Source organism: Stigmatopora argus, chromosome 5 (genome assembly GCF_051989625.1).
Source record: "Stigmatopora argus isolate UIUO_Sarg chromosome 5, RoL_Sarg_1.0, whole genome shotgun sequence".
NCBI lineage: Eukaryota > Metazoa > Chordata > Actinopteri > Syngnathiformes > Syngnathidae > Stigmatopora > Stigmatopora argus.
Window position 1 is genome coordinate 16,410,863 of NC_135391.1, and position 27,059 is coordinate 16,437,921.

General features: G+C 39.4%; 1 protein-coding gene across 7 annotated transcripts in view; it reads right to left on the reverse strand.

The window, feature by feature from the left end:
- Positions 1–27,059, reverse strand: part of mctp1a (multiple C2 domains, transmembrane 1a) — a 109,089-nt gene that overhangs the window by 76,029 nt on the left and 6,001 nt on the right. For 4 of the 7 annotated variants that reach the window (XM_077599823.1, XM_077599825.1, XM_077599824.1 and 1 more), the window contains exons 2-5: positions 10,551–10,665; positions 3,566–3,708; positions 3,399–3,478; positions 1,396–1,507 (exon numbers count right to left, since the gene is read on the reverse strand). In XM_077599823.1, the coding sequence (XP_077455949.1) occupies positions 1,396–1,507; positions 3,399–3,478; positions 3,566–3,708; positions 10,551–10,665 (450 nt within the window). Of the gene's footprint in view, positions 1–1,395; positions 1,508–3,398; positions 3,479–3,565; positions 3,709–10,550; positions 10,666–17,234; positions 17,342–27,059 lie in introns of those variants that run through there. The other 3 variants (XM_077599829.1, XM_077599827.1, XM_077599826.1) reach the window with 1 other exon arrangement.

The window sequence follows — 27,059 nt, forward strand, 5'->3', positions numbered from 1 at the left end:
GGTTAAAGTCAAAATTCAACGTAATTTTACATATTTTTCCGTACTTACATATTTTTATTCACCTAATACGTGACCGGACGTTTCGTCGAAAGACGCTTGGTCCCCGGACGTTTGGTCCCCGGACGTTTGGTCGACCGGACGTTTGGTCGACCGGACGTTTGGTAGAACGGACGTTTGGTAGAACGGACGTTTGGTAGAACGGACGTTTGGTAGAACAGACGTTTGGTAGAACGGATGTTTGGTCGCCGGGTTCGCTCGCTGTCAAATTATGACAGAGAGTTTACTGTTGATATTTTGATATTAGATATTTAGATATTAAACTCACTCTCTCTCTCTCTCATGATTATAATTTTGAGAGCTGGTTTCAACAGTAACAACCCGGCGACCAAACGTCCGTTCTACCAAACGTCCGGTCCACCAAACGTCCAGTCGACCAAACGTCCGGTCCACCAAACGTCCAGTTGACTAAACGTCCAGGGACCAAACGTCCGGGGACCAAACGTCTTTCGACGAAACGTCCGAGTACCCTCCTAATATAACGTACATCTTAAATGTTACGTAAAGTTATGTAACCCTACTATTACTCGTAAAATCACGTAGTTACATTGCATTTTGACTTTAATCTCGAAATATTGCAACTTTTTTCTTGCAATACCACGACTTTAATCTCATGAAAGCATGACATGATTATTCTCTTAATATGGTGAAATTAAAAGTCGTAACATAATGACTTTATTCTCATAGGCTCAACAATTTTTTCTTTCTTTGTGTGGCATAATACTCTATCATCGATCATTGGTTGCTACTGACAGCGATAAACACCCTATCCTTTTTAAATGTGAGGGGAAAATAAACATACTATCCATTCAAAATGGTTGGGACGGTTACCACTGTCAATGGCACTGAAACACGTTAGACAGTAGGTCTAGCCATCCTAACCACACAAACACGACTTTGCAGTCGTTTTATTCACAGTTGGAGTGACCCAAAATGGTTCTTAACCTAAATAAAATGTATTTGTTCTGTCAAGTGTGGATTCACTGAACTGCAGAAGTAAATAAGCAACAAAATTAATACATCAGATCAAAAGGAATAAGATATTTCCCCCATGACTCCGCCTTGTTCTGGGTCGAACATGTGGGGGTCCAATTAAGCAGACAAATAATTGAACAGAAATAAATGTGACTCGGAAGCATCTAGCGCAAGAAAGCAAACATTCACCGAGCTTTGAACATGAAATTTACACCGACACATTAATTACATTGGCCTATGTGCATATGCGCTTGCTGATTTGACGAGTTTCCAGTAATTGGGAGTAAATGAAGCCAAAAATTTCAGGTCAATACAAAGAACCAGAGAGAGATAGAAATGTTGCCAAGATTGTAGATTTCTTACTGCATCTCTTATATCTCCCTCTCGTGGTGATAAAGTGACAGAAAGTTCAAGGCTGCCCAGATTATGGTCTGGATAATGCGGGTCCTTTAGGTCCAGGGAAACTTCCAGCGTCCTGAAAGCAAACATACAAGATCATTGTTATATTCATTCATTCATTTTCTGAAACACTTATCCACACAATGGACAGCCAATCGTGGGGCCCATTCACACTCACGCTCACACCTGTGGGCAATTTAGAGTGTCCAATCAGCCGACCATGCATGGAGTACCCGGAGAAAACCCACGCCGGCCCGGAGAAAACCCACACGGGCCCGGAGAAAACATGCAAACTCTACACAGGCAGACCGACCTGGATTAGAACACAGGACCCCAGAACACGCATGGTGTACAATTGACAAAAGTAATGCCTTAATTTCAGTCAATACAAAGGAAAATTTCAAAGAAGAGACCTACAACACCTTGATCATGTGTGTGCCAGTTGAAAGAATTGAAAAGGCACAGAATTTCTTTCACATTAGGGAGAGTAATTTCTGACGGCAACGTAGAGCTGTTGCTTAATGTAACATTAGACCACAAAGCAAGAAAGTTTTCTTGCCACAATCGGTCATCTACTACATCAATGATGAAGTGGCTGGGCGATCGCAAGGCACAAGGAGATGGGCAACCATGCACACTTGCTCTCCGCCACCAGAGGGCAGTGTTTCCATTATCAGCTTTGAAATGATCTTAATTGTGCCCAGAAAGACAACTTCTATTCATTCATTCATTTTCTGAACCACTTTATCATCACAAGGGCCATGGGGGGGTGCTGGAGCCTATCCTAGCTGACTTCAGGCCAGAGGCGGGGGACACCCAATATCGGTGGCCAGCCGAACGCAGGGCACAAGGAGACGGACAACCATGCACACTCTTACCCATACCTAGGGGCAATTTAGAGTGTCCAATCAGCCTACCATGCATGTTTTTTGGAATGTGGGAGGAAACCGGAGTACCGGAGGAAGCCCAAACAGGCCCAGGGAGAACATGCAAACTCCAAACAATTGGACTGACCTGGATTTCAACCCAGGACCCCAGTGCTGTGAGGCTGATGCGCTAACCACTCACACCACCGGGCCGCCCTTTCTGAAAGGACTTTTACATTTTTTTTGCATTTTTCGCCCAGCGAAACACAAGTAAAAACAGGAAAACAATAGGACTCTTTGATAAAGTTTGTGCATTTTCACACATGATAGCGTAGTCCTGTAAACGACCTCAGCGCTTTTTTTTATATTTTAAAACACGTTTTTCTCCATGATCAGAGGTCTAAGAACTTTGCGAGTTGCATACTTTAATAAGTTCTATTTGTACCCTACCCTAACGTAACCTTAACCATACCTTCCTCTATTTAACATCTTGAAACAACAGCTTTAACCAATTAATTTGAATGAACACATCTTGAACACATATTTTTCTTCTGTCAATTGAGCTCACATATGTCCTTTTAAATTTAGGAATTGTGAGTTGCGTTGTTCGGTCAAAACCTGCATTCACTTTGCTCGAATGGTGTCTAATCTGAAAATGACAAGCAATAATTTACCAGCTCAAATTGACAATCATAAACACATTTCCAATCCATGTAAAATGAGAGTGATTGTCCTCCCTCCCACTGAAACTGAAACTGAAAATTATTGTTTACTGCCAGGTCCTTAAAAGCTTGGGGGAAAAAAATCTCAACAAAAATACACTTCAATGCAAAATTCAACAGAATGTGCATTAATTGAATGTACTTCATTGCATGAGCCTATACATATACAGCTACTGCTACAATTTATAATATAGATGACGTGTTTCTAAAAACTACCACAGGAGGGAAGCAAAAGACTATTTGTTGGCCAGCAAGTGTTTGTTATTTTGATGTATTTGAACTATATTTCTTTTAAAGTGAGTGTGTGTGTTTTCATTAACGGTAAATAACAAAGCGTATGCATATGCAATGAACAGTTACATTACAAAAATAAGATGACCTTTGATGTTCCAGGGATTCCAAGTAGAGATATGCTGAGCCCATAAAATCATCCTGAAGTCCAAAGTCATAGTCAAAAACCTAGAGTGTTTGATTAAAAAAACATGTTTAAATAGGAATTTGTGATATTTCAAGGTACGGTAACATATTTTCTGCTTGATAAAATACCTTGACATACAGCGGTTCCCTCAGGCTTTCCACCAGAAGACTTGTTCTTTCATCCCACACTGGATTGAGGTTTTTGTGGATTGTTTTACTCCTGAACACTTCTTTCCCAGCAATCTTGAATTTGACATATGGATCGCTGGTTCCTGCGCGATATGAACACATAGAGGATATGGCTACAATAAAATCCATGTCTGCTGTTGACGGCAATAAACGTCCATCCCCTAACCCTAACCCTGGAAGTAACCCACAGATTGCACATTAGATTAGATAACTTTATTCATCCCGTATTCGGGAAATTTCACTGTCACAGTAGCAAGATGGTGAGAATACAGACACAGGAAAATACATTTTAGACATAAATAAATAGGTAATAAATAAATAAATTAATAAATAAGTGTGTTGCTGAAATACATATATATATATATATATTATATATACATATACACACGCATACGCATACACACACACACACATACACATACACACATACACACACATACAGATACACATACACATACACATACACACACACACACACACACACACACACATACATACACACACACACACACACATACATACACACACACACACACATTCACATGCACATACACACACACATACACATAGATGCACATGCATGAATTTGTAGGAAAGGCACAAAAATAACTTTATGAAATATTTAGATTACGCAGATGCTGAACAGACCGAATGATAGAAAAGCAAAACGTTAAGCGTGTTTCTTTGGTGTGTTAGTCTATTTGTTAATATGCCCTCAATCCACTGTGACAGAAGTGATTACTAGAGAAAGAGAGAAAGGGCAAGAGATGAAGAGAATTCCATTATCAAAGCATTCCCACTCTTGTATTATCCTTTTGGTCAGTATCTTCAAGGGAAATAGCAGTAAATCGAGATGTACACGGCATCCATTGACTGGCTGTAAACAAGTTTTCTGGTTGTATTTCAAATGTGACACGACATATTGTATAAATTACATTCATCTAAAACACAGTTGCTCGAAGGAGTGGTGTATGAAAGTTGTGATTTTTTTACTATAGGCTGATGGCGTAAGACATTCAGTCCATTTTGACAGGACGTCTGCTGTCAGAGGCTGTTTTTAATACTAATTCCTCTTTTACTAACTACCACAACACATACACTGTGAGTATTCTAGCAGATATACGTAAGGTGGCAGAGAATGAGTTAATAAAAATACTTGAAAAAGCATTGGGAATACATAACTATATGAAAATAAAAAGAAATAAAAAGATGTTACTTAAAATGGGAAAATCCTTAAAAAATGAGAAAATGCATTTAAAATAAACATTTACAACTAAGTCAAATACAAACCAAATCTTTTTTGAATATGTAAAAAAAATTATATATTTTTAAAAGATGTCATTCTTATTTGTTATGATCTTATTTTGCATGTTTAGTTTATTTGATATTTTTTATCTCTATTTGATTGTTTTATCTGAAGATTAACTGATTTTTTTACATTTATTTTATTCAGGCATCAAGGTTTTCAATGCTACTACTCCGAACATAACAACCACAATATTTGCATTTTTACACTCAATACAATCCTCGATACAAGCAATAAAGGGAAATGTGTTTAATTTGCTTCTGAGAGAACCAGTTTGCAAAGCTTAGTGGATCATTGATTTCCAAAGACTTGGCACTACTGTCCTGGTATTTTAGAGCTATAATCAAATTCATTGGTCGGGACTCCACATTAAATTCCTGGCCAGAGCTAAAAATATATACATAACTTTCATTCAGACACTGCCCCTCTTTCCGGTCCAAATGGCACTCACAAAATATCTTTGCGAGGTAAAAATGAAGCATCACCATTTGTCACAAATAAAGATGTAAACATAAAGCTGTGGTTGTGGAAACAAAATATATTCTTGGACTGCTGTAACTTAGTTTGGCAACCAAAGGCTATCAAATTAAATTGCATCATTTAAAGAATAGTGTTGACATAATTAAACAGAACCCCTAAAAACAGAAATCCCTTTACTGTGCTCGATTCACTTGATGGTCATTTGGTTCAAATATCCACAATGAAAACAATATGTTCCCCTTTTTAGCTAGTGGCTCTTCATGGTGTAGAGCAGGGGTGTCAGACTCGGGTTGGTTCGCGGGCCGCATTAACGTCAACTCGCTTTCATGTGGGACGGACCATTTTAGATAAACTTAGATAGACTTTTTATAAATGGATTAAAAGAACTGGATTAAAAGCCCTCAATATTCTGTTTTTTATAGATCTAAAACAATGTTTATTTTAGCTTTTTTATATATATATATTTAGATTTTACAAAATTATTTTTGAACTAAAAACACAGAAAAAATGGATTAAAAATTACAATTATTGATTTAAAAGGGGGAAAATCAGGAAATTTAATATACATCTATACTCTTCATTTTAATTTGATCCTAAAACAGAAAGTCGGCACTCATGATTTACTTTCCTGGGCCACACAAAATGATGCGGCGGGCCAGATTTGGCCCCCGGGCCGCCACTTTGACACAGGTGGTGTAGAGGTTCGCTTGCCTAAATGGTATGATTCTGAGTGTGTATGGTCGTTTGTCTCTTTGTGTACCCTACGCCTGACTAACGACTGTAGTCTACCTTTCGCCCAATGTCAGCTGGGATAGACTCCCGTAACCCTTACGTGGATACGCGGTACGGAAAATTTATGAATGTTTAACTATCTTAACCACCACAGTAGTAAAGAACCTTCAAATATATATAAAAATATATATTTATATTTTTTTAACCCTTACAGAGACGTCAATTAAGGGTCTCTCCTCTTATTCTATTTATTTTACTTTTGGCTGGACCTATAGAACAGTGTTTCCCAAGCTTTTTGGAGCTGCGGCACACTTTTTGCCTTGAAAAAATCCCAAGGGACACCACCATCTGAAAATCGTTTTATTCATTCACTAGCTAAGTATGGTACCTGAGACTTAAAGACAGATGAGTCACGACCGTCCGCAATTAAGTCGAAACATTTTTGTCAAAGACTTTGTTACCTGACTAATCTTATAATAATTTCTAATATTTACTATTTTTTAATGACCAAATAGTGTCACTTACCCTTTAATGCAGGGTTCAAATATCCACAATGAAAACAATACAAGTCTGTTTTCCAAATCCCCCTCCTCTACCTCACCTGAATCAAATGATCAACTCATCAGCAAGCTCTCCAGAAGCTTGATACTGATCCCGGTTATTTGATTCAGGTGTGTTGGTGGAGGGAGACATGGAAAACAGACTGGATAGGGGTTCTCGAGGACCAGACTTGGCCACAAAAATAAATAGCTGTCCACAATAGCGACCACACACACTAAGCTTGCACAAGGCCATGATGTCATCATTCACATGCACTGTACAGTGTCTTTATAATACCAAAAATGTGTACTGTCGGATGTTGAGCCTGAGTTCGGCTCAACATGTTTTTAGTAGCATCAACGTGTCCTTTAGCAAGGAAGATGGCTGCATTGTCTATCCCAAGGGTGTCAGACTCGGGTTGGTTCGCGGGCCACATTAACGTTGTGGGCCGGACCATTTTAGATATAATATTTAGATTTTTTTTATAAATGAATTAAAAGAACTGGATTAAAAGCCCTGAATATTCAGTTTTTTATAGATCTAAAACTATGTTTATTTTAGCTTTTTATATATTTTTTTGATTTTATAAAATGATTTTTGAACTAAAAACACAGAAAAAATGGATTAAAAAATTACAATTATTGATTTAAAAGGGGGAAAATCAGGAAATTTAATATACATCTATACTCTTCATTTTAATTTGATCCTAAAACAGAAAGTCAGCACTCATGATTTACTTTCCCGGGCCACACAAAATGATGCGGCGGGCCAGATTTGGCCCCCGAGCTGCCACTTTGACACCTGTGGTCTATCCCAACATAAATGCTATTATAGTGGCTTCAACCATCTGAAGTTACAGACTTTAGCTTTAATGGATGAGCACATTTAATTGCTTGTATTCAGAATTTTGTAAAATGGAAGTGCTGTGTAATATAGACGTGGGAGTAAAGGTTTAAGTTCAAGAATGGAAGTCTAAGAGGAGAGGAATTTTCTTGCATTCAGTTTTCTGTTTGAGCGATGACTAGAAGTGTTGCAGGCGAAAGTGTCTCATTCTATGCAAATGGTCTGCCTTTAAATATAATGGGAACATTTGCGTCTTGTATTGCCAAACCTCTGAACAAGAGTGTTTGACATCTACATGTTCATCGACTGGAAATAAATGTGTTGAAATCAAATAGCAGTCTACTCAGCGCAGGCATGCTTGGCTGAAGCGTGGCCAAAATCTCTGCTAGTATCTTTGAAAAATGTTTCCTTTATTCCTGACAGCAGTTTAAAATGCACATAAAGCAAAACTATTTATTGCTGCCGGAATAACACAAGAGCAGCAGCCAGCAGTGGACAGTGCAATGACTCAGGAACAGGAAAACTAAAAAAAAGAAAATGCAGCAATACCACAGTTAAAAAGTGTCATCTAAAAATGGATTTGGTAGACGAAGACGCAAACTGTTAAAATGATGTCTAAACTTACAATATATAATCTTTGCCAAGGCTCATTACAGACATGTTGATACATGATTCCAATGATGAATTATTAATTTCTTTACTTTCATCATTTATCTGTAATTCCAATTACATACTCCTGATCAATAGCTCTCTAGCCCATCACATGACAGGCAAATGGTTTTAAATTATTAATTGATGATAAATGAACATCTAATTACATTTCTACTTTAATCATGTACTAAAATAAGCGCCAGGTTCCTGGAGGTTAATGAATATACTATAGTTGTATGCATAAAAAATCACTTGGATTATCATGATCATATTTCAGTGCCTTCAACGGCAATAGACGTCCAATCCATTTGAACTTGATAGTATTCATTCATTCACCCCCCACGACCCTTGTGAGGATAAGCAGTTCAGAAAATGAATGAATGAATCACTTTAAATTTCTCCTAGGTATGAGTGTGCGTGTGAATTATTTATTAATTTGGAAAAAAAGGAAAGAAAACATTTGAAAAACAAATGAAATATTCTCTGATTTCTGTTGTCTTTGATGAAAGTAACCAGATTAATTTGCAAATATACTTTGCTAAGGAAAAGATTGATAGAGTTAAATAATAACAGTCCAACATTTTTCCCACAGTTTTTTGGCTTCAATGCACATTTCCAGCTAAAATGAGAAGGGCGCTAATACGAACTATGAAAATTGTTTTGTGCCAACCCTACCAGACACTGCTGAAACAGTGGGTGCATGTGCTCCGTATTGGACATGACAGATGGCTGCAGCATAAAGGGTATCCCTTTACCCACAGTGCAATAGGAATATTGGACAGGGCTATCATTCAGTCATTCAATACAATTACTGACATTGCGCTATGCACCCAGACGCCTGTCCTTTCCTTTGTTTGTAAAATATCCTCTTATAAACATTACTGTGGGATGAAATATCCGCTCAGTCTGAAATGCTCAGTAAAGAAAAAAATAATATAAATTAGTGCAAACTTATGCACTAACATAGCGCCGGTCAATCGGCGTAGCCGCCAACGTGTGCGATGGGGAAGATAGGGAAGCACAAGGCCAGCCTGACCCAAAAACGGTGCACTCCAGATGGACGCAAGAGCCATCCCTGTCGAGGTAGTGACCACCGTTGGAACAGAATCATCTAACCAAAAGCCCCCTATCTGTGCACCTTTTCATCTTTTTCCAGGACCTTGGGGGAGCCCCTCAGGTGACTTCCTGATTTGTGTGCCTTCAACCCTTGTCTGTCACAAGGTTGTTTCATGACTTTTTCGTAGTGCGCGAAATCCGCACATTTTAAGTTGTTAAGTTGTGTTTATGTGCATGTGTATGTATGTTTACTCAGCTGCCAAGTGTTTGCCTCTTTCTCCCTCACCTATATGCACTCACAATTCCACTCCATTGGAAAATATGTTTGCATTTCTTATTCATTTTATTGGTTGAATTCTTTTTCATTTTCTTAACTTTTTTCATACATAAATACATTTCCATATGTATTTCATGCAAAATAGGTACAGTGGTACCTCAACCTACAATCAGCTCGTGGTACGACATGCTCGTGGTACGACGAAAATTTCGATCGAATAATTCGCCCGCGATACGATCAAAATTTCGAGATGCGACCAAGCCAGGTGGCCATGACATGAGAGGCTGTTTATCATTTTAGCGCACTGTCTTTTTTGCCGCATCTCTTTCGTGTATAACTGATATCTACGAGCACTGAACGATTTATTCAGACGAGTTTCGACAAGGAAACGCACAACGTGCGTGCGCGGGCAAAAAGAGGGCTTTCTGGGTAATGAAGTATACTCGTGCACACAACGCCGATAGGCAATGGCACCCTTTCTCAGAATAAAACTTCATTACCCACAATCAATACGTGGGTAGGCTATTGGATTTCCTGTTTTCGCCCTAGCCTGTTAGCTCCTGTTGGCGGAGCGATTGTTAATTCAAGACTACATCTCGTTGGCAAGTGGTCGTGTGTTTTCCTATTGTGAGGACATCTGTGTGCATCATTTTCGGAATATTTTGAAGGGAATACGTACAACAGCAAACAGCCCATCGATAGCAAAAGTGAGGGTGGAGGCGTGGCAAACAACTAACGAAGGTTAAAAAAAATTAAAACAAAATTAGAATTCAGTTTTGTGTAAAGTTACATTAAACGTATGTTTGAGTGTGTCTGTATATATTAATCCAAGTTAATTTAAATTTGTTTGTTCGGTTAAGAGTGTGTTGTCGTGGAAAGTCCCTATAAGTAGAGGCACCACTGTACATATTGAAATAGAAAACAGAGTTTAACAGGCTATAGGAATTGCACTACATTTCTTTTCACTTCTCACTCTGTACAAAGCACTCACCACCACATTGATTGGCAGCATGAGTGAGATAACAATGAGAAAACCCTACCTGTGCGATCTCTGATGGCCAAGTTGTTGCCTTTCTTCAGGACAATATCCAGCTGATACATAGCTGGACTAGGAGGTGGAGGCTCTGCATTACAAGGCTCCACTGTTGTGATGCCCTGTAGTGATGAGAAAAACATACAGTAAATCTAATAAAAGATAATTTATTACTAAAACAAGGGCCACCTGGTATTGTGTGTAAAACTGTCTCCAGAAAATGAATGGTCAAACTGAGGTGCATTAATTTACGTCATAGGTAATCCACTTTGGAAGCTTTGAAATCTTTGAAGGACGTTATCCCTTCAACTCCTTTGTGGAACCCCAACTGGCTCTCAACATGGTTCCCCTTGGAGCCATTAACAAGCCACTGACTCAAGCTCTTCTTCCTTATGTTTTTCCTTCTTATTAATTAGCCAGTGCATTGGGCTATCATGCATAGCGATGAAGCTAAGAATAGAAATAAAAGAGATTAGGACAATTCTCAAATACCCCTGAGAAGCACTGGGAGAAAAATAAGAGATTTCCAAAACCGGTGTTGGTCCCTTATGGGATATCTAAATGAGCAGACATCCCAAAACTGTGAGGAAAAAAAGGGTAACTGTAAACTAGAGTTTGTATTTTGGTCGCACTAATTAACCTCTAGTTGCTATGGTCTCATCATTTAACATTAGGGCTTTGAATTTGAATCACGAATCGAAAATTGCGACACACAAATCCAATAGTGAGCCATGCATGTCATTGTGTACTGAAAAGGAAGAGAGCAGAGAGTTCATCACATTTGCTTGCAAATGGGCTTCACTTGCTCAAATACTTTGCATTTGCATGACATTTATCCCAAGAATACAACACTGCCTGCAAAGTGCCCACTGTACTTAGATAGAGACCTTTCCTTTTAAACGTTTTGACTCGATCCCAGATGAATTTGTATAGCTGGCAATCTATAGTTACTACCTAAGGTAACTATAGATTGCAGAGGATAAAACAATGTGATGAAAATAACCCATTTAAGAATTTGGGGTAGGCTTTGTTGAATAAATTAAAGCCAGCTCGTCATAAAAGGTGACCAAACTGATCAATATTTAGGTCTGCATGTGATCACGCAGGTAAACCATGCATTGTTATTTCAATTCTTACAGCCTCAAAGTGTAATTTTTCTTGAGTCTAGTACTCTGACCTCCATATTATTTGTTGTAGTCCAATTTCTGTCCTATTTATATCAGATGTAAGCCTGGACATGGCCCAATATAAAAAGATAGATAGAAAACACACACACACCAGTGGACGTATTGCCTTTGGTTATAAACATGTTAAATATCAATATGTCAAAGGAAAAGAAAAAGGAAGGGGACAAAAGAAAAAATATTTTGGGGGAGGATTATTGTACAAAATTGTGACGTTAACTGATGATTTTATTCTCCATAAATGTAGTAGGAAATTTCACAATACAACGTTGAGTGATTGAATCCTGCTGTTTTGGTTAGCGGGTTTGTCGAAAAAGATTGAACTCCTGAGTCTTTGGGTGCCATTGACGCCAATAGTCTAGCTAAATTTGATTGGATGTCTATTGAATAGACATCCAATCAAATTTAGCTAGGAGGGGTGGCAGCAATTGTTTGCTGTCTGTTGCCATCAATGGGACATTTCTTTTTTTCCTTTTACTCAATACCTCAGCACACACACTATGAATACTATATTTCAATTCAAAAGTTTACCTGCTGTTGCATCAGTTTTACTATATATGGTTAACTTTCATGAGAGCATAACGTTGTTAACATTAAATGGTGAAGAATGGTAATGTAACAGGGGAATGACAGGCTAATAAAACTTGCCATATTATGTTTAACGCTCAAGAAACAACTTTCACACAATGAATAAAAGAGTGTTAACAGGTTTTCTCAACGTCTCTGCATCACCTCTTAATGCAGTGCATTGACAACCTGCACACTGTGAACATCAAGTATTGCAGAGAGCCAGCGGAATGGTCGCCCTACTGTCAAGCCAACTGTCAAGCAGCCAGACGCCGCTCAACGGCAGTATGCGATCACATAGGCACACAAACACAACTCTCGTCTAAACATATTGACACAAAAACGTTGCAGTTTTTTGGGGCGACACAAAACAAAATCTTCATTTAAACTTTCTTTCTATTATGTATATGTATGTATGTATATATATATATATACATATATATATATATATATATATATATATATATATATATATATATATATATATATATATTATACATATATATATACTATATACATATATATAAAACCTCCATTTGAACGGCACCTCTAATAAAACGGCACTTTGGTGAAATAATTGAAAAATGGAACGGCACCCTCTAATTGAATGTCACCATGGGGGAAAGTTTAAAAAATAGAGCGGCATGCTGGTGAAATTGAGTTTTTTCACAACCTGAGAAGGTGGTCTAATGGCAAGCGCCTTCTTGCTAGTGATTCATACTGTTGTCACAATAGCGATGCCACGAAGAAGCAATTGAAGAAGCCCCATATTGATGGGGCCGTGATTCCAGGAGGCTGCACCAAATTTATACAGGCCCCCCGAGGTCTACTGGAACGTCCCATTCAAGGCCAAAGTCTGACATTTGTACGAGAACTGGATGTTGCACGGCGAGAAGAGCTACACCAAATTCAGAAACATGCGAGCACCAACAATGGAAGTTTATTTGAAATGGATCATCTGCCGTAGAATCTAATCATCAAGTCGTTCAAGGGATGCGGACTGACCAACGATCTCGACGGCTCGAAGGATTGCCAGATCCATTGTTTCAGGTCAGACAGACGGACCGATTCAAACTAGTTTGCAACTTCTCCAGCAAGCGCGAGCCAATGCTGGCGACGATGAACGTGAACTCACTCAGAAACTCGACGCTGATGCGGAAGGTGATGTGAATGACGAGGACAGCTACAACAGCAACGTGTCACTTGATTTTTACCAGTGAATTTGTAATTACTTACCAGTAATCACCTTCAATTTGTGCCTTTTGTTAAATAAAGATGTACTATATGTTACCTGGTTTCTCTTTTCATCCATAAAATTTACGGCATCTTTTCAAAATTCTTACCAGCTAGTCGAAAAATAGAGCGGCACCCTCTAATTGAAAGGCACCACGGGGGAAAGTTTGAAAAATAGAACCGCATGCCGTTGAAATAGAGGTTTTACATTTATACATACATATATATATATATACAGTGGTACCTCGAGATACGAGCTTAATCCGTTCCGGGACTGAGCTCGTATGACAAGTTACTCGTAACTCGAGGTAAAGTTTCCCATTGAAATGAATGGGAAACAATTTAATTCGTTCCAACTCTCTGAAAAAAACACCAGAAACAGGATATTGGATTGAAAAAAAATGTTTTATTTCTTATAATTCGCCATATATTGACAAAGTAATAAATAACGAGTGGTTTAATAGAAATAAAGTGTTTAATCTAACTAAAATTGGCCGGATTTCGCCGAGGGGAGAGGGGCTTCGTTTTTTTTTTCCCTCCACACAACGCACTCGTAAACAGAACAAACACTCCACCCTCACGTTCGCTATCGATGGGCTGTTTGCTGTCGTACTATTCCCTTCAAAATATTCCGAAAATGATGCACACAAATGTCCTCACAATCGGAGAACGCACGACCACTTGCCAACGAGCAGCAAGCAGTCTTATCAGCGATCGCCCCGCTGCTCATCTTCTTCTTCTTCTTCTTCTTCTTTTTCACCTCAGGCGCCTGAGGATTACCCTCAGCAGCGCTAGGGCTGCCACTGGAACACGGATAAGTTCATCCAGGGAGTTGCCCAAGCCGCGATGGTAGCGTTCGGTCATTAAGGCCGGACAGCGGAGCCATAAGTGTTCAGACGACTCTGTTTCCTCGTCGCACAGGCGGCAGCGATCCGAGTCGGATTTCTCATGGGAGCTACAGGGGCGCTGGCTAGCGGCTCCTTTTAGCTTGTAGCATCTGTGTTCGCGTCCCATCGAACGGCGCCTATGATAGAGTTGCTGCCGGGGATACTTTTGCGAGCACGAGTATACTTCATTACCCAGAAAGCCCTCTTTTCACCGCGCATGCGCGTTGTGCGTTTCCTGGTCTGAATAGCTCATCCGGTGCTCGTAAATATTGTTATACACGAAAGATATGCCAAAAAAAATGCCATGGCAACCTGGCTTGGTCGCATGACGAAACTTTGACCGCATCACGGGCGAATTATTCGATCGAAATTTCCCCCGTAAGACGAGCATTCCGTATGACGAACGGTCGTATGACGAGGTACCACTGTATATATATATATATATATATATATATATATATATATATATATATATATATATATATACTCTACCTTCGTGGCTACCGTTGAAGATGTTCAATTTTTTTCTATCAAGTTCATTTGCTCTCTCCCAGTCAAAATTGATTGACAGTTTTGTGCTGTCAATGACACCAAGCATGAGCCTTCAATCCACCCAGTTTAAATAGGACGTTATCATTGGCAGTTTAGTTTCTGGTTTTAATTATATTTTGTTATTTAATATTATCTAATTATGATATGATTCTCACATTTTGGGTCATAAAGGCCACAATTGTATACCAAATGTTACTATTGTGGGCTATATGACCCAAATTGTGTTTAACAGGTTAGGTGTTTCTAAATTATTAAAGATAGTCTCTTGCCTTCTTAAGGGTTCATTCATATTCTGCTACACAATGTCTAAAAGACGGCCCGGCGGCTTGAGTGGTTAGCATGTCAGCCTGCGTGGGTTTTCTTTGGGTAATCCAGTTTCCTCCCACATTGAAAAAACATGCATGGTAGGCTGATTAGACACTCTAAATCAGCAGTCCCCAACCTCTTTTTGACCACGGACCGGTAGAACTCTTTCTATTTTCTCGCGGACCTGTTAATGGGAAGGGCGACAACTTTAGACAAAGTTGTGTGGGGGTGGGGTCGGTTCACGAACGACGTCCACGACGGCAAGCATAATAGCAAATATTTATTATTATTATGACAACTTTTCTCATTTCAAGTAAGAGGGCGATGTTGAACACCTTAATCTTCATTACGCTGACAGCCACCAGGTGGCTCACGGTTGGTGGTTGGGGACCACTGCTCTAAATTGCCCCTAGCTATGAGTTTGAGTGTGAATGGTTGTCCATCTCCTTGTGCCCTGTGATCGGCTGGCCACTAATTCAGGGTGTCCCCTGCCTCTGGCCTGAAATCAGATGGGCTAGGCTAAAGCACCCCTCGCAACCCTAGTGAGAATAAAGCGGTTCAGGATATGAATGAATGAATGTCTAAAGAACAATATACAACACACGTTTGTGGTTATATTAACTCCCTGATCATATTGGTTGGTTGGGAACATTTGAGTACTTGAAATGTTGTTTTATACATGGCAAAACGCGGTATAAATCGCCAGCCACTCGATGAAACAAAAGGGTAAATGGGTAATGGCTTTCTAAAAATTTAATTGAAAATCGAAAGTGCACTCAAAATGGCAGTTGACTGCCCTTGCTGGTCATTTCCTCTCACTGAAGTTGAATTTATGAGCTTAAACACAGTTCTCTGGCAACAAATTAATGCAAAGAGACTCAATACTACATTAACAGGTGGTTATTTGGACTTGTCAAGAAGAAAATCTATTATAAATAATGGTTTAGTTCAGTCAACAGTCTTTAGAATGCTGCACTTTGTTACACAAATGCATAACATTTGGGATGTATATTAATGATGCAACCAAGGAACACAATGACAAATTGGAAATTGTATGAGAAATACCGCTCACCAGTCTGGAGGTCTTATCTGACCTGTTCCGAAAGGCTTAAACACTAAACTGGTCAACAGTCAGTTGGAGGGTGTACACAGAGACAGCGAACCTATCACACTTACAATCACACTGCCAATGAGTTGAATTTGATCCCCTGCTCCCTGCACTGAATTTAGGTGAATGAACCACAACAACATCGGGGTGACCAAGAATTACTCCAGCATAACAACATGCCTACTTTAATCTTTTCTTATCCCCATCTATCTACACATGCGATTGTCAAGTCCTCGCCAACCTTTCCAGCCATCATCTCTCATCTCACCTCCACTGTCTTTACTTACACTTACTTCTTTGGGCCAACTGCCATCTTAGGCTACTGCGCTCTCATTCCAATCACGTTCCACATCCGGCTGTCCGGGTGTTTTCTCATAAATTAACTATACCACCCCAAAGCGTCTGGTCAAGGCAGAGGCATAAACAATGATCATGAAATACTACGTCCATGTGGTCATGTCACATCACACTGGTTTAATTGGCTGGAAGGTCCCTGCCACACAAGCACCCTGCTCAGGTTGCATTCAATTAGAAAACAGATACCACACGCCCACTCGACTTCAACACCCCACACTGTCATTTTATACACAAACAGCTAAACGAACCGCACAGACAGACAACATCTGACCACATGACCAAAGCAGGTATTCAGGTTTATGGAAAGTACCATGTATGAAAATTATTTCTGCATGCAAATGTGTGAACGTGCTGAAGCGGTGGAAACATTGATCATTAGAGTGAAACCCTGGTAAACACAGAATAAAATGCTCCTGAGCAAAACGTGTGCATTCTGGCAACGAATCTATATGAAAGTATGGCATCCAAAATTGATGCCGGCCGACGAAGAAACCTACCATATGGCTTCGCCCCACAGCTGAGAGGGGTAACGTCAACATCCAGACATCCACACTGAACACTCCACTGTACTATCACTGCTGCTGCTGCCTTTACAACAGAACAGACTGATTCTCTCCCTCACGCACGCAGCAAAGGCCAACCAGATGCGACAATCTTGAATACTCGAAAGGCGCTTGGTCTTTTTCTCTCTCTTTCTCTCTCTCTTGCTTTCTCTCTCTCTCTCTGCCTCTCTCTCTCTCTTTCTCTCTCTCTCGCTCCCCCTCTCTTCCTCAAAAACCATCATTCACAAATCCAAAAAGATGCTTGCTTTTCACTCACAAATGTGACAGGTAATAAGTTGACAGGGGAAAGAAAAACATTCATAAATGCTGTTCTACATTACACATTACTAATGTTAGCTGATCAGACTCCTATCTGCCCTCTTCTTATCCTTTGGTAATTAAGTGTATTCCCCCTTACATTATCTCCACTTGGTGAGAGTAGTCATACTGATATAGCAATGCTACATACATTAGTTAGCAATATATTAACTAATATGCTAACTTAACATATAACCTGTCCAGTCCAAAAAAAAAACATCACCACCCCAAAAGAAAGGGTCATACACTGTGATTTTTGGTTGGGCCACCTTCAGCTTTTATTATGGCACCCATTAACTCTGGCATTCTTTTATTACGCTTCTGTATTGTCAAAATTTATTTCCATCCAGTGTAGCATTCATTTTTCACCAAGATCTTGCATTGATGATGGTAGAGGATATATAGCGTTAAGAGGTTTCAGTTGGCTGGAGAGCATAAAGATTAGACTCAAGCAATGCAATGCAAGAAGATCTGATCTGATAAGTCTAAATTCACCCTGTTCCAGAATGATGGGCACATCAGGCTAAGGAGAGGCAGAATAAGTGATGTATACATCATTCTTAGTGCCTTCTGTGAAAGGCAGTGTTATGATCTGGTGATGCTGCAATTGGTCATGTCTAGTTTCAGCAACATTAGCTCAAGAATGAGTTCACCTGACTATCAGAATATTTTGAATGACCAGATTATTCTACGAATTGACTTTTTTTCTTTGATGATGGCATGGAACTACTAAAAAATGACAGTGCCACGATTCACGGGGCTCAAATTGGTTCAAATAGCCATCAGTGGTTCACACTCCTGACTTCGGTGCGGGCAAGCGTGAGAGGGATTCCCGCACAGTGGAGGTATGATTGTGAGTGTCTCTCTGTGTGCTCTACAACTGACTGTCGACCAGTCTACGGTGCAGTCTGCTTTTTGCCCAAAGTCAGCTGAGATAGGCTGCAACACCTCCTGTGACCCTTTGCGAGGATGTGACTTCCTTTTTGAATTTGTCCACGTGCAAGCAACACCCTTACGGTACGGGTTATACGCGGAGGCGGTCAATATGCCAGAAAATACGGTAATTTCAGCACATATATTGGCCACCACAGAATCCAAACCTCAACTTCATTGTGTCATGAACCAGCTCCCTACTCCACTATTGGGTATATTACACCACACCCTGCCTGTAGTCTACCTATTAGAAAGCTCATCTAGTCATTATTCCTAACCACTATCACATGCAACATGTTACTGTGTGTGTCATTTCAGCTGTTTCTTTCTATTCATTGGAATTCCGAAACGGATGTCCACGTGTGGCTGAACCTGAAAACTATGGCTCTCCTGCTCATGAACATTGTGCCGGTAACTGTGAGCTCCGCCCCGAGCCTTTGTTTCGGCTGTTGCTCGCTCTCTATAGCCTCTACAGATCCCATTACAGCCCGTGCAACAGCTGGTCCTGTGCCAAGCTAATTCTACCAATGTTATCGATCGCCTCTGTTTCTCCTGTCCCGCTCTTGACACATTGAGAATCCTTGGGATGTGCTGGAGAAAGCTTTGTTCAACGATTCAACTCTATCATCATCAATGCAAGATCTTGGTGAAAACATTATGCAGCGCTGGATGGATATAAATCTTGTGACAAAGCAAAAGCTTATTGAAACAATGCCACAGCGAATCATATTCAAGCTGCCTTTCTAAATTTACAATAAAATGAATAAATAAAAGAATATATTTATTGTTTTTCCCTTTTCATATTTGAAATAAAAAAGTAAATAGAGCATTTTTACTATCAATTTAACTCGTGTCATTGATCCATTTGATTTATTGAAATTGGTAGGACCTTCGGCACCATGGATGTCCAATCCATTAATGGATCTAATTCATTTGAACATTCATTCATACACCCCTTCCAATCAAAAAAGGATGAACATAGGCATTCCCAGTATGATAGAGCATCCTAAATTGTGCAAGCCTCTCCTTCGCCATAATATTTCTAGCGCACTGTTATCACTGGAGCGGATTGGAGGAAGTTGCAAGATTTATCAGTGCAAGAAGAAGAAGCAGGGCGCCCTTGGAGTATAAAAAGACAGATGGACAGATGTGATGGACTTATGTAGACAGGGTGAACTTGGAAATGAAAGCCAAGATATATTAAATCCATACCAGATATTCATTCATTTGCATTTCTTTTCTGTACCACTTATCCTCGCAAGGGCCACGGGGTACCGGCTAATTATGGCCCCCTGGGCAGACATCTTTCAAAAAACATTCATGCTCACGTTCATACCTAGGGGTAATTTAGCCAACCAGTCATCAATTTGGGATGTAGGGGGAAACCGAAGTACCCCGAAAAAAACCCATACAGGCTTGTGGAGAACATGCATACTGCAAACAGGAAGGTCGGAACCCACCAAGGATTGAATCCTTGATCTTGGAATTGTGATGCGGATGTGCTGCCACCGACCAGGCTGCCCCCTTCATAACAGATAATGAAATACATTTCAGAATGTATTCCAGACTTTCAATTACTCAAATGTAAAGCAGCCATGGTGCTACCCAAGGTTGGCAAAGGTATCACACATTAAAAGAATTAACCACTTTGTCTGATTATTGTTCTTTGCACTCACACTTGATGCAATTTATGCTCACATTTTCCAGCTGATTGTCTGCACCAGAAATGTGTCTGTTTTCCCTATTGGGAGACCTTTCACGCAGTTCTGCACCAGTATCCCGGCAAATTAATAAATCGAAATAAACATTTCTCATACAGTATGAATTGCTTATACCTGCCAATTCAGAAATATTAGAATTATCTATGGAGTTTTATATAAAATAATATGGTATCACCCTGGCAATGAAACAAAAGCTTGTTTATATGTCAGTACTCGACATTAACGACCACCCGAATGCCGGGGCCAGCCAAGTACTCTTTTCGGGCAGCTAAATACGTTTCTCAGCTAATAACGTTTTAATTATGTGATGTAAAATGAATGAGGAAAATCACAATCGCTTTGTCTGTTTTGTTTCCTGCCATGGGCGGTGTAATTCTTCTTCTTCTGCGGTGAAATTCTTCTTCTTTAGCGTAGAATGCAAAGAAAAAGCGGAGCCCTGACTTCCATTATTTTTCATTTCCTGTCTTTCGGTTGCGATTTCAGTGTGAATTTTGACATTTTTAGGAACTTCTTTTTATACTTAATATAAAATCTGCGATGTAATGAAGCCGCTGTAATTCCCTCTGGTGGCAGTAGGATTGTGAGGGCGAAGGGTCGTTTGTCTCTCTGTGTGCCCTAGTATGGCTGACTGGCGACCAATCTAGGGTGTAGTCTACCTTCTGCCCGAAGTCAGCTGGGATAAGTTCTGGCATCCCCCGCAACCTTTATGAGGATGCGTGGTACGGAAGATGAATGAAAAGTTACAATATAGACAAGGTGGCATGTATATATATATATATATATATATATATATATATATATATATATATATATATATATGTACATTACATAAGTGGTAATGAACAATTTGGAATAGCCACTACTATTAAGCATATTTCTCTCACAGTTGAGATGATTCATTTAAAGTTAGGTAGGCCAAGATACCGCAACACAGAGGAATGAGTGATGGCGGTTATAAAAAGCGCATAGAAAGGCAAAAGAAATAAACAACTGCTTTGGAGTTGAGGCTGCTAATGTAGAGACTGACATGAAGTGACAGCAAGGCCAGTCACAGCATGGCCATGAGTGCGCCCTTCAAATCTACACATGGATTTATGTCTGCTCAATACTCACTTTCTGGCCAATCCCTACAATCTTCGTTTGACTCTCACTTGAGCAGCCCGAGGAAAATTGTGAGAACAGTGTTAAGCTTGAGCTAACTCTAATCCAGCTAATTAGAAGGCATTAGAGGAAGACAGTAAACTAGAGGTAAGTAAACATTAACCCTTTGCGGGACAATGGTCACTACAAAAGTTCACACACAGAGACTTTTAACCCTTCATAGAGCAAGCCACTATTTGTTGTTATGTTTTGTTTATTTTTACTCAAGAAATTTAACCTGTCATTGTGACTATTTTTGGTGATTAAAAAATATTATTTCTATGTTGTTTATATATTATTATTATTAGTTTATTTTTAATTATTTATCCTTTTTGTAGTATACATACATGTAATGGGGGGCAGTAGTTATACATCCACCTCACAGTTCTGACATCAAGGGTTAAATCCCTGGTTGGTTCAGAACTTCCCGTGAGGATTTTGCATGTTCCTCCCGTGCCTGTGTGGGTTTATTCCCTGTACTCCGATTGCCTCCCACATACCCAAAAACATGCATGGTAGGTTGGTTAAACACTCTAAATTGTCCTTAGATCTAGGAGTGAGCATGGATGGTTGTTCCTCTCATTGTGCCCTGTGATTGGCTAATAAAGAATTCAGGGTGTCCCTCGCCTAGTGACCAAAGTTGGCAGGGATAGGCGCCAGCACCCCTACGACTCTTGTGAGGATAAGAAGCTCAAATAATAATTGAATGAATATTTATCTCATTTTATGTCAATGATCGAGAAAGACGGGAAGGCGGCCTGTGAATGCTCATGGTTGAGCGCCGTTGACAGTGCGAGACGTCCAATCTGTTTTGCCTAAACAAACATAAATTTACCCTTCCCGGTCCAAAAGGATTGGATGTCTAGCACTGCCAATTGCAGCTAATGAGTTAAATGAGTCCCATGTAACAGTTAAAAAATAAAAGAGTAATCATAATACGTGCATGAAAGGTTACAATTCCTGAGGATAAAAACATGCACACAAGGGTAACCGGTGACTAAATTTTCTGGAGGCTTGAATGAGTGAATAACAGTGTGTGATACCTCCACATGCAGTGCAAGTACAGTCTACTATTGTTAGGCAGATGATAAAGCTGACTTCTCAGAGGAAATCTCCCTCTCCACGCACACAATGTGTCATCAAATCATCCCACCATCCAGACCTGGAAGGAAGTCCAAAAATGAGCAGTTGTACAAGTACAATAATAAACCCCATGAGTCATCAATTATCTTTCGATTTAAGATGTGCCACGCCAACACTCATACTGCCAGAAGCTTCTATATACAGTAATACCACAGTACAGCTAATTGGTTCTTAAAACAAGTGAGGGGGGAAAAAACTCCATCTCAAAGACATCATCAACTTTTTCAAAAATAATTACATTGTGTAGAGGAACAATAACTGAACATTAAGATAAAAAGTAGGAATAAATCTTCATATTAAATTAAAACAGCATTTTTCTCTGAGTAATATCTTTCATAGAATAGATTTTCAATGTTTTTAAAAGTCAAAAGTGAAATGCACAATGAACTCACCATTGATGTAATTGAGCTCACCAGTATATTTAAAAGGGTTTATCAGGCAAATAAAGTACACTAACAAGAGAGGTTTAGAAAGCGATTCCATGCAAACTAATAGAAGTTGGAATCTTTACCTAAGGTCACAGCTCACATAGATGTCACCAGAAGTCATGCACGAGACAAACCCACACGCTTGTGTGGAAGGCCAATTCTTTCGTTTGTAGTTGCGGGTGTCACATGACAGAGGGGAATAACATGCTGCCTCTTAGTATAGAATGTGTCAAGTCACAAATAAAACCGCCTGCATGTGTCTGCTACTGTGTTTACCCTTGAGGGGCACAATAAGTGTGTGGCTCCAGTTTTTTTTACCTAGGTCTACAATTTCTTCTGTGTCTGTCTGGCTACTGCAACCAAGGAAATGTCCCGAATACGGGATGAAATAAAGTTCTAATCTAATCTAATCTAAAAAATAAAGAGGAAAAAAAAGTTAGTGAGATTTTCAGACTACAGGAACCACAAGAACCAAAAAGTTACACCAAATGAGTCGAATGATAAACAGATGAAAATGTTCTGAAGTAGTCAATCTTTTTATAGAGTATTTGTCAAATGTATAATGATGAATTGAAAATAGCAGCCACCTGCTGTGAAAAGATGCTCCAGGAAAAAGTAGAGCAGCACTTCTGTCTCTCATGGGATACGAAAACCATCCCCTTTGTAACGTGACAGAATGGCAACCATTACATACCAATGAAATGAAATAGTACACATCCGGAGCCAATTCATTCATTACCGCAGTCTGCTATATTTGATTTCAAGCCAATGCTGACTTGAATGAATTGCTGATGCCTGATTTAGCTATAATAAACTCAACAGCCACAGCAATACAGTACATGCAAACAAAAACAGTTCTGGTACTGGTGTTGCTGGTACAGACAGCAGCATACGCATATGCTCAACCTCTTTGTAGACAAGTAAAGGGCAACTAACTTTGAATAGCAAATTGGCAGGCAAATGAGAATCAATGACCAAAATCACTGTAATATAACACCAAATGGAATGTACTTAGATAGCAATTTATCTTTACCATTACATTTCTGAAAGCGTTTGACAGTGGCTCGCATTAACCCATTCATATAGCAGTGAAGTGTGCTCGGCTCCCAGGTCTACAACTATCAATTTTTGGGTTCAGTGTCTCTCAAGACAAACTTTGGCCACTGGATGACCGACCCGCTTACAACTGCACTATGCACGGCTCATGTAATATGTTTTAACATAGTGTGTCCACTTGAAATCAGTTTTCAGAAGTACTCGTGAGACAAATCCTCACGTGATTTACCGGGTATTTTATCCCAAAAATACAAATGAAGGCAATTTTTTATTGTGGAAATACCCATTTTCCGGTTAGGTGAACAGGTTGTGTTTAAGAATGAGTAAATACTCTCCACCCCACAAAGACAAAAGCATAAATCACCAGGTAGAAAGATGCAGACCGCAGCTTATTATTGACTCAGAAACATAGTGGTACTATGCTGTGTCATACATCATAGTTTTAACATTTTATTCACAATGATGTTGAAAACTATCATTTTGACACAAAAGCATAGAGTATAAAACTCCATTGAGATGCCAGTGTCAGAACACAACAAACATTCATTTATTTGGGGATTTCCATACACTGACATGGAATGAGTGGTATATTCAACAAACAGCATCTATATTTGATCGTAATGGTTTTATTTCATTATTCCTTGACAGAGGCTGCAGGAGCCTCATTTGCAAATATTCAATATCCACTCACCACAAGGGAAGGGAGACCCACATTGAGTTGCAAATATCACATTAGCATCAATCCTTTTATCACAAACCGTGTCTGCATCTTCCTCTCATCTGACTGAGCCATTCAATTTCTAAACTCTCCCACACAGAACTAGCTTAATGGTAGTGCTTCATTTAAAAACTGTTGCAGGTGAAGGCCACTGGGCAGCCCAGATCAATGTGGACATCGATCACATAACATTCACTAAATCTTGAGGCACAGGGAGTAATTGATTGCTTGCATGAAACCAGCAGAGTGTATATTCAAGAGAAGCAATTTTTTTTCATACAGGTTGGAAAGTCTCACCTCATCTCATCTCATCTCATATTTCCTCCGAGTACTCCGGTTTCCTCTCAAATTCCAAAAACATGCATGGTAGGCTGATTGGACTAAATTGCCCCTAGGTATGGGTGTTAGTGTGCATGGTTGTCCCTCTCCTTGTGCCCTGCGATTGGCTGGCCACCGATTCAGGATGTCCCCCGCGTTTGGCCTGGAGACAGCTGGAATTGGCTCCAGCACCCCCCGCAACCCTAATGGGGATAAAGTGGTTCAGAAAATGAGATGAAATATATTCTAAGGGTATATATATATATTGGATTTTGCAACCATTTTTATATTTATGTTTGTGTCAGAGATGACTATTAATTTATTGTTTGTGCTTAGATATGCTTATCATATTTTTGGGTTCCAGAGACATTTAGGGAGCCCGGTGGTCGCAGTTCAATTTGAACTTGTTTTTCTCAATGTCCAATCAGATGTCAGTTTCTTAGGGAATACTTTTTGAAACCGTAGTGCTGGTCAATGTAATTTAAAACATATCAAAACTGTGCAACTGATCATATTTCAAATGTGGCCTCACAGGCATGATGCTTTAATATAGTGTGCCCAAATAAAATCAGCTTTCCAAAAGGTTGCTTATTCGTGACGGGCATCCAATCTAGTTGAACTTTGGGAGTTGGCAATGAACTATCATATCAAATATCAGTGCAATTTTTGGCAACCATCTTCTTCCAGTTCAAATAGCTAGGATGTCTATCAGCATCAGGGGTCAATGTTAACTACCAAAATAAAAACTGAATACTTTCACAATCACATCCAATGACTTCTATTTTGCCATTTTATTGTGGCCCAAGCAAATTTTCAATTTCAAGTTGTTCTGCTTAGGTTCTGAAACGATTGCTCCATGACTAAGGACATTATCTTTTCATTCATTATTCTATCTCCATCTGCTTCTTTGTTATCTCAGCTGTCATGTCTATCCCAGGTTTTAGTCTTTCTAACGCTAGATTGTCTTTCTTTGACAGCAGTTTGACAAGAGAGATCCAGCGATACCCTTGGCACATACAGTATATTCTCAATACAGAAAGTCGGGCTGCCTGTTTGTTTTCTAAGGACAACAGTGACAAAGGACAAGAAGAATGTCACGGTTAAGTGCTCGTGCAGATAACCACCAAAATGCATTTTACATTTGTCCTCAGCAGGTTATTGGAACCCAGACAGGATAATGATGGGATCACTGGAGGTAAATCAGGGAGACAATGGAATAAAGATGACCTCTCAAGGTAAATAGCTGCAGAGGATGTAATATATTTTTAGGCCAGCTGAGGGAAAGAACAAGATGCCTTCTCTGACTTCCCAAGGAAGACGAAAGATGGAGATGGATTTATTCAAAGTCAGATATATACATATATATATATAAATATTTCAGCAACACGCTTATGGATTTATTTATATATTTATTTATGAAATTATTTATTACCTATTTTTTTGGTCTAAAATTTCTTTTCCTGTGTCTGTATTCTCACCCTCTTGCTACTGTGACAGTGAAATTTCCCGAATACGGGATGACTGAAGTTATCTAATCTAATATATAGGGGAAATTTTGAGTGTTCAACCAGCCTACCATTCATTTATTTAAGTGAAGTACAAAAAAAAAAAAGTCAATTTACTGTGCACCATTTAAGTGAAGAGAGAGTCAAGTGAAAAGTGAAACGATTAACTTCATTTAGATGTTACAGATATAATTGCTGTTTTTTTTCCTTTGCCACTTTTTGAACACACACAGTAGCATGAAATGTGCGCCAATGTTCAAGTGGAATGCACTTAAAAAATGAACTGCCACTACAAATTTAGTCCCTTAATCCCTCCTCCCACCACTCAGCGAAAAAAAGTGCATATTTAATTTATGAAATAGCACCTTGCAGCCATTGACGGCGATACACATCAAATCTATTTGTACTCATTGTGATAAGTTTGAACAGGTTTGTTTATCGAGTGCATGATACATGATATAACTGCATAGTCTATACTCTTCAATCAGGTACAACTTTTT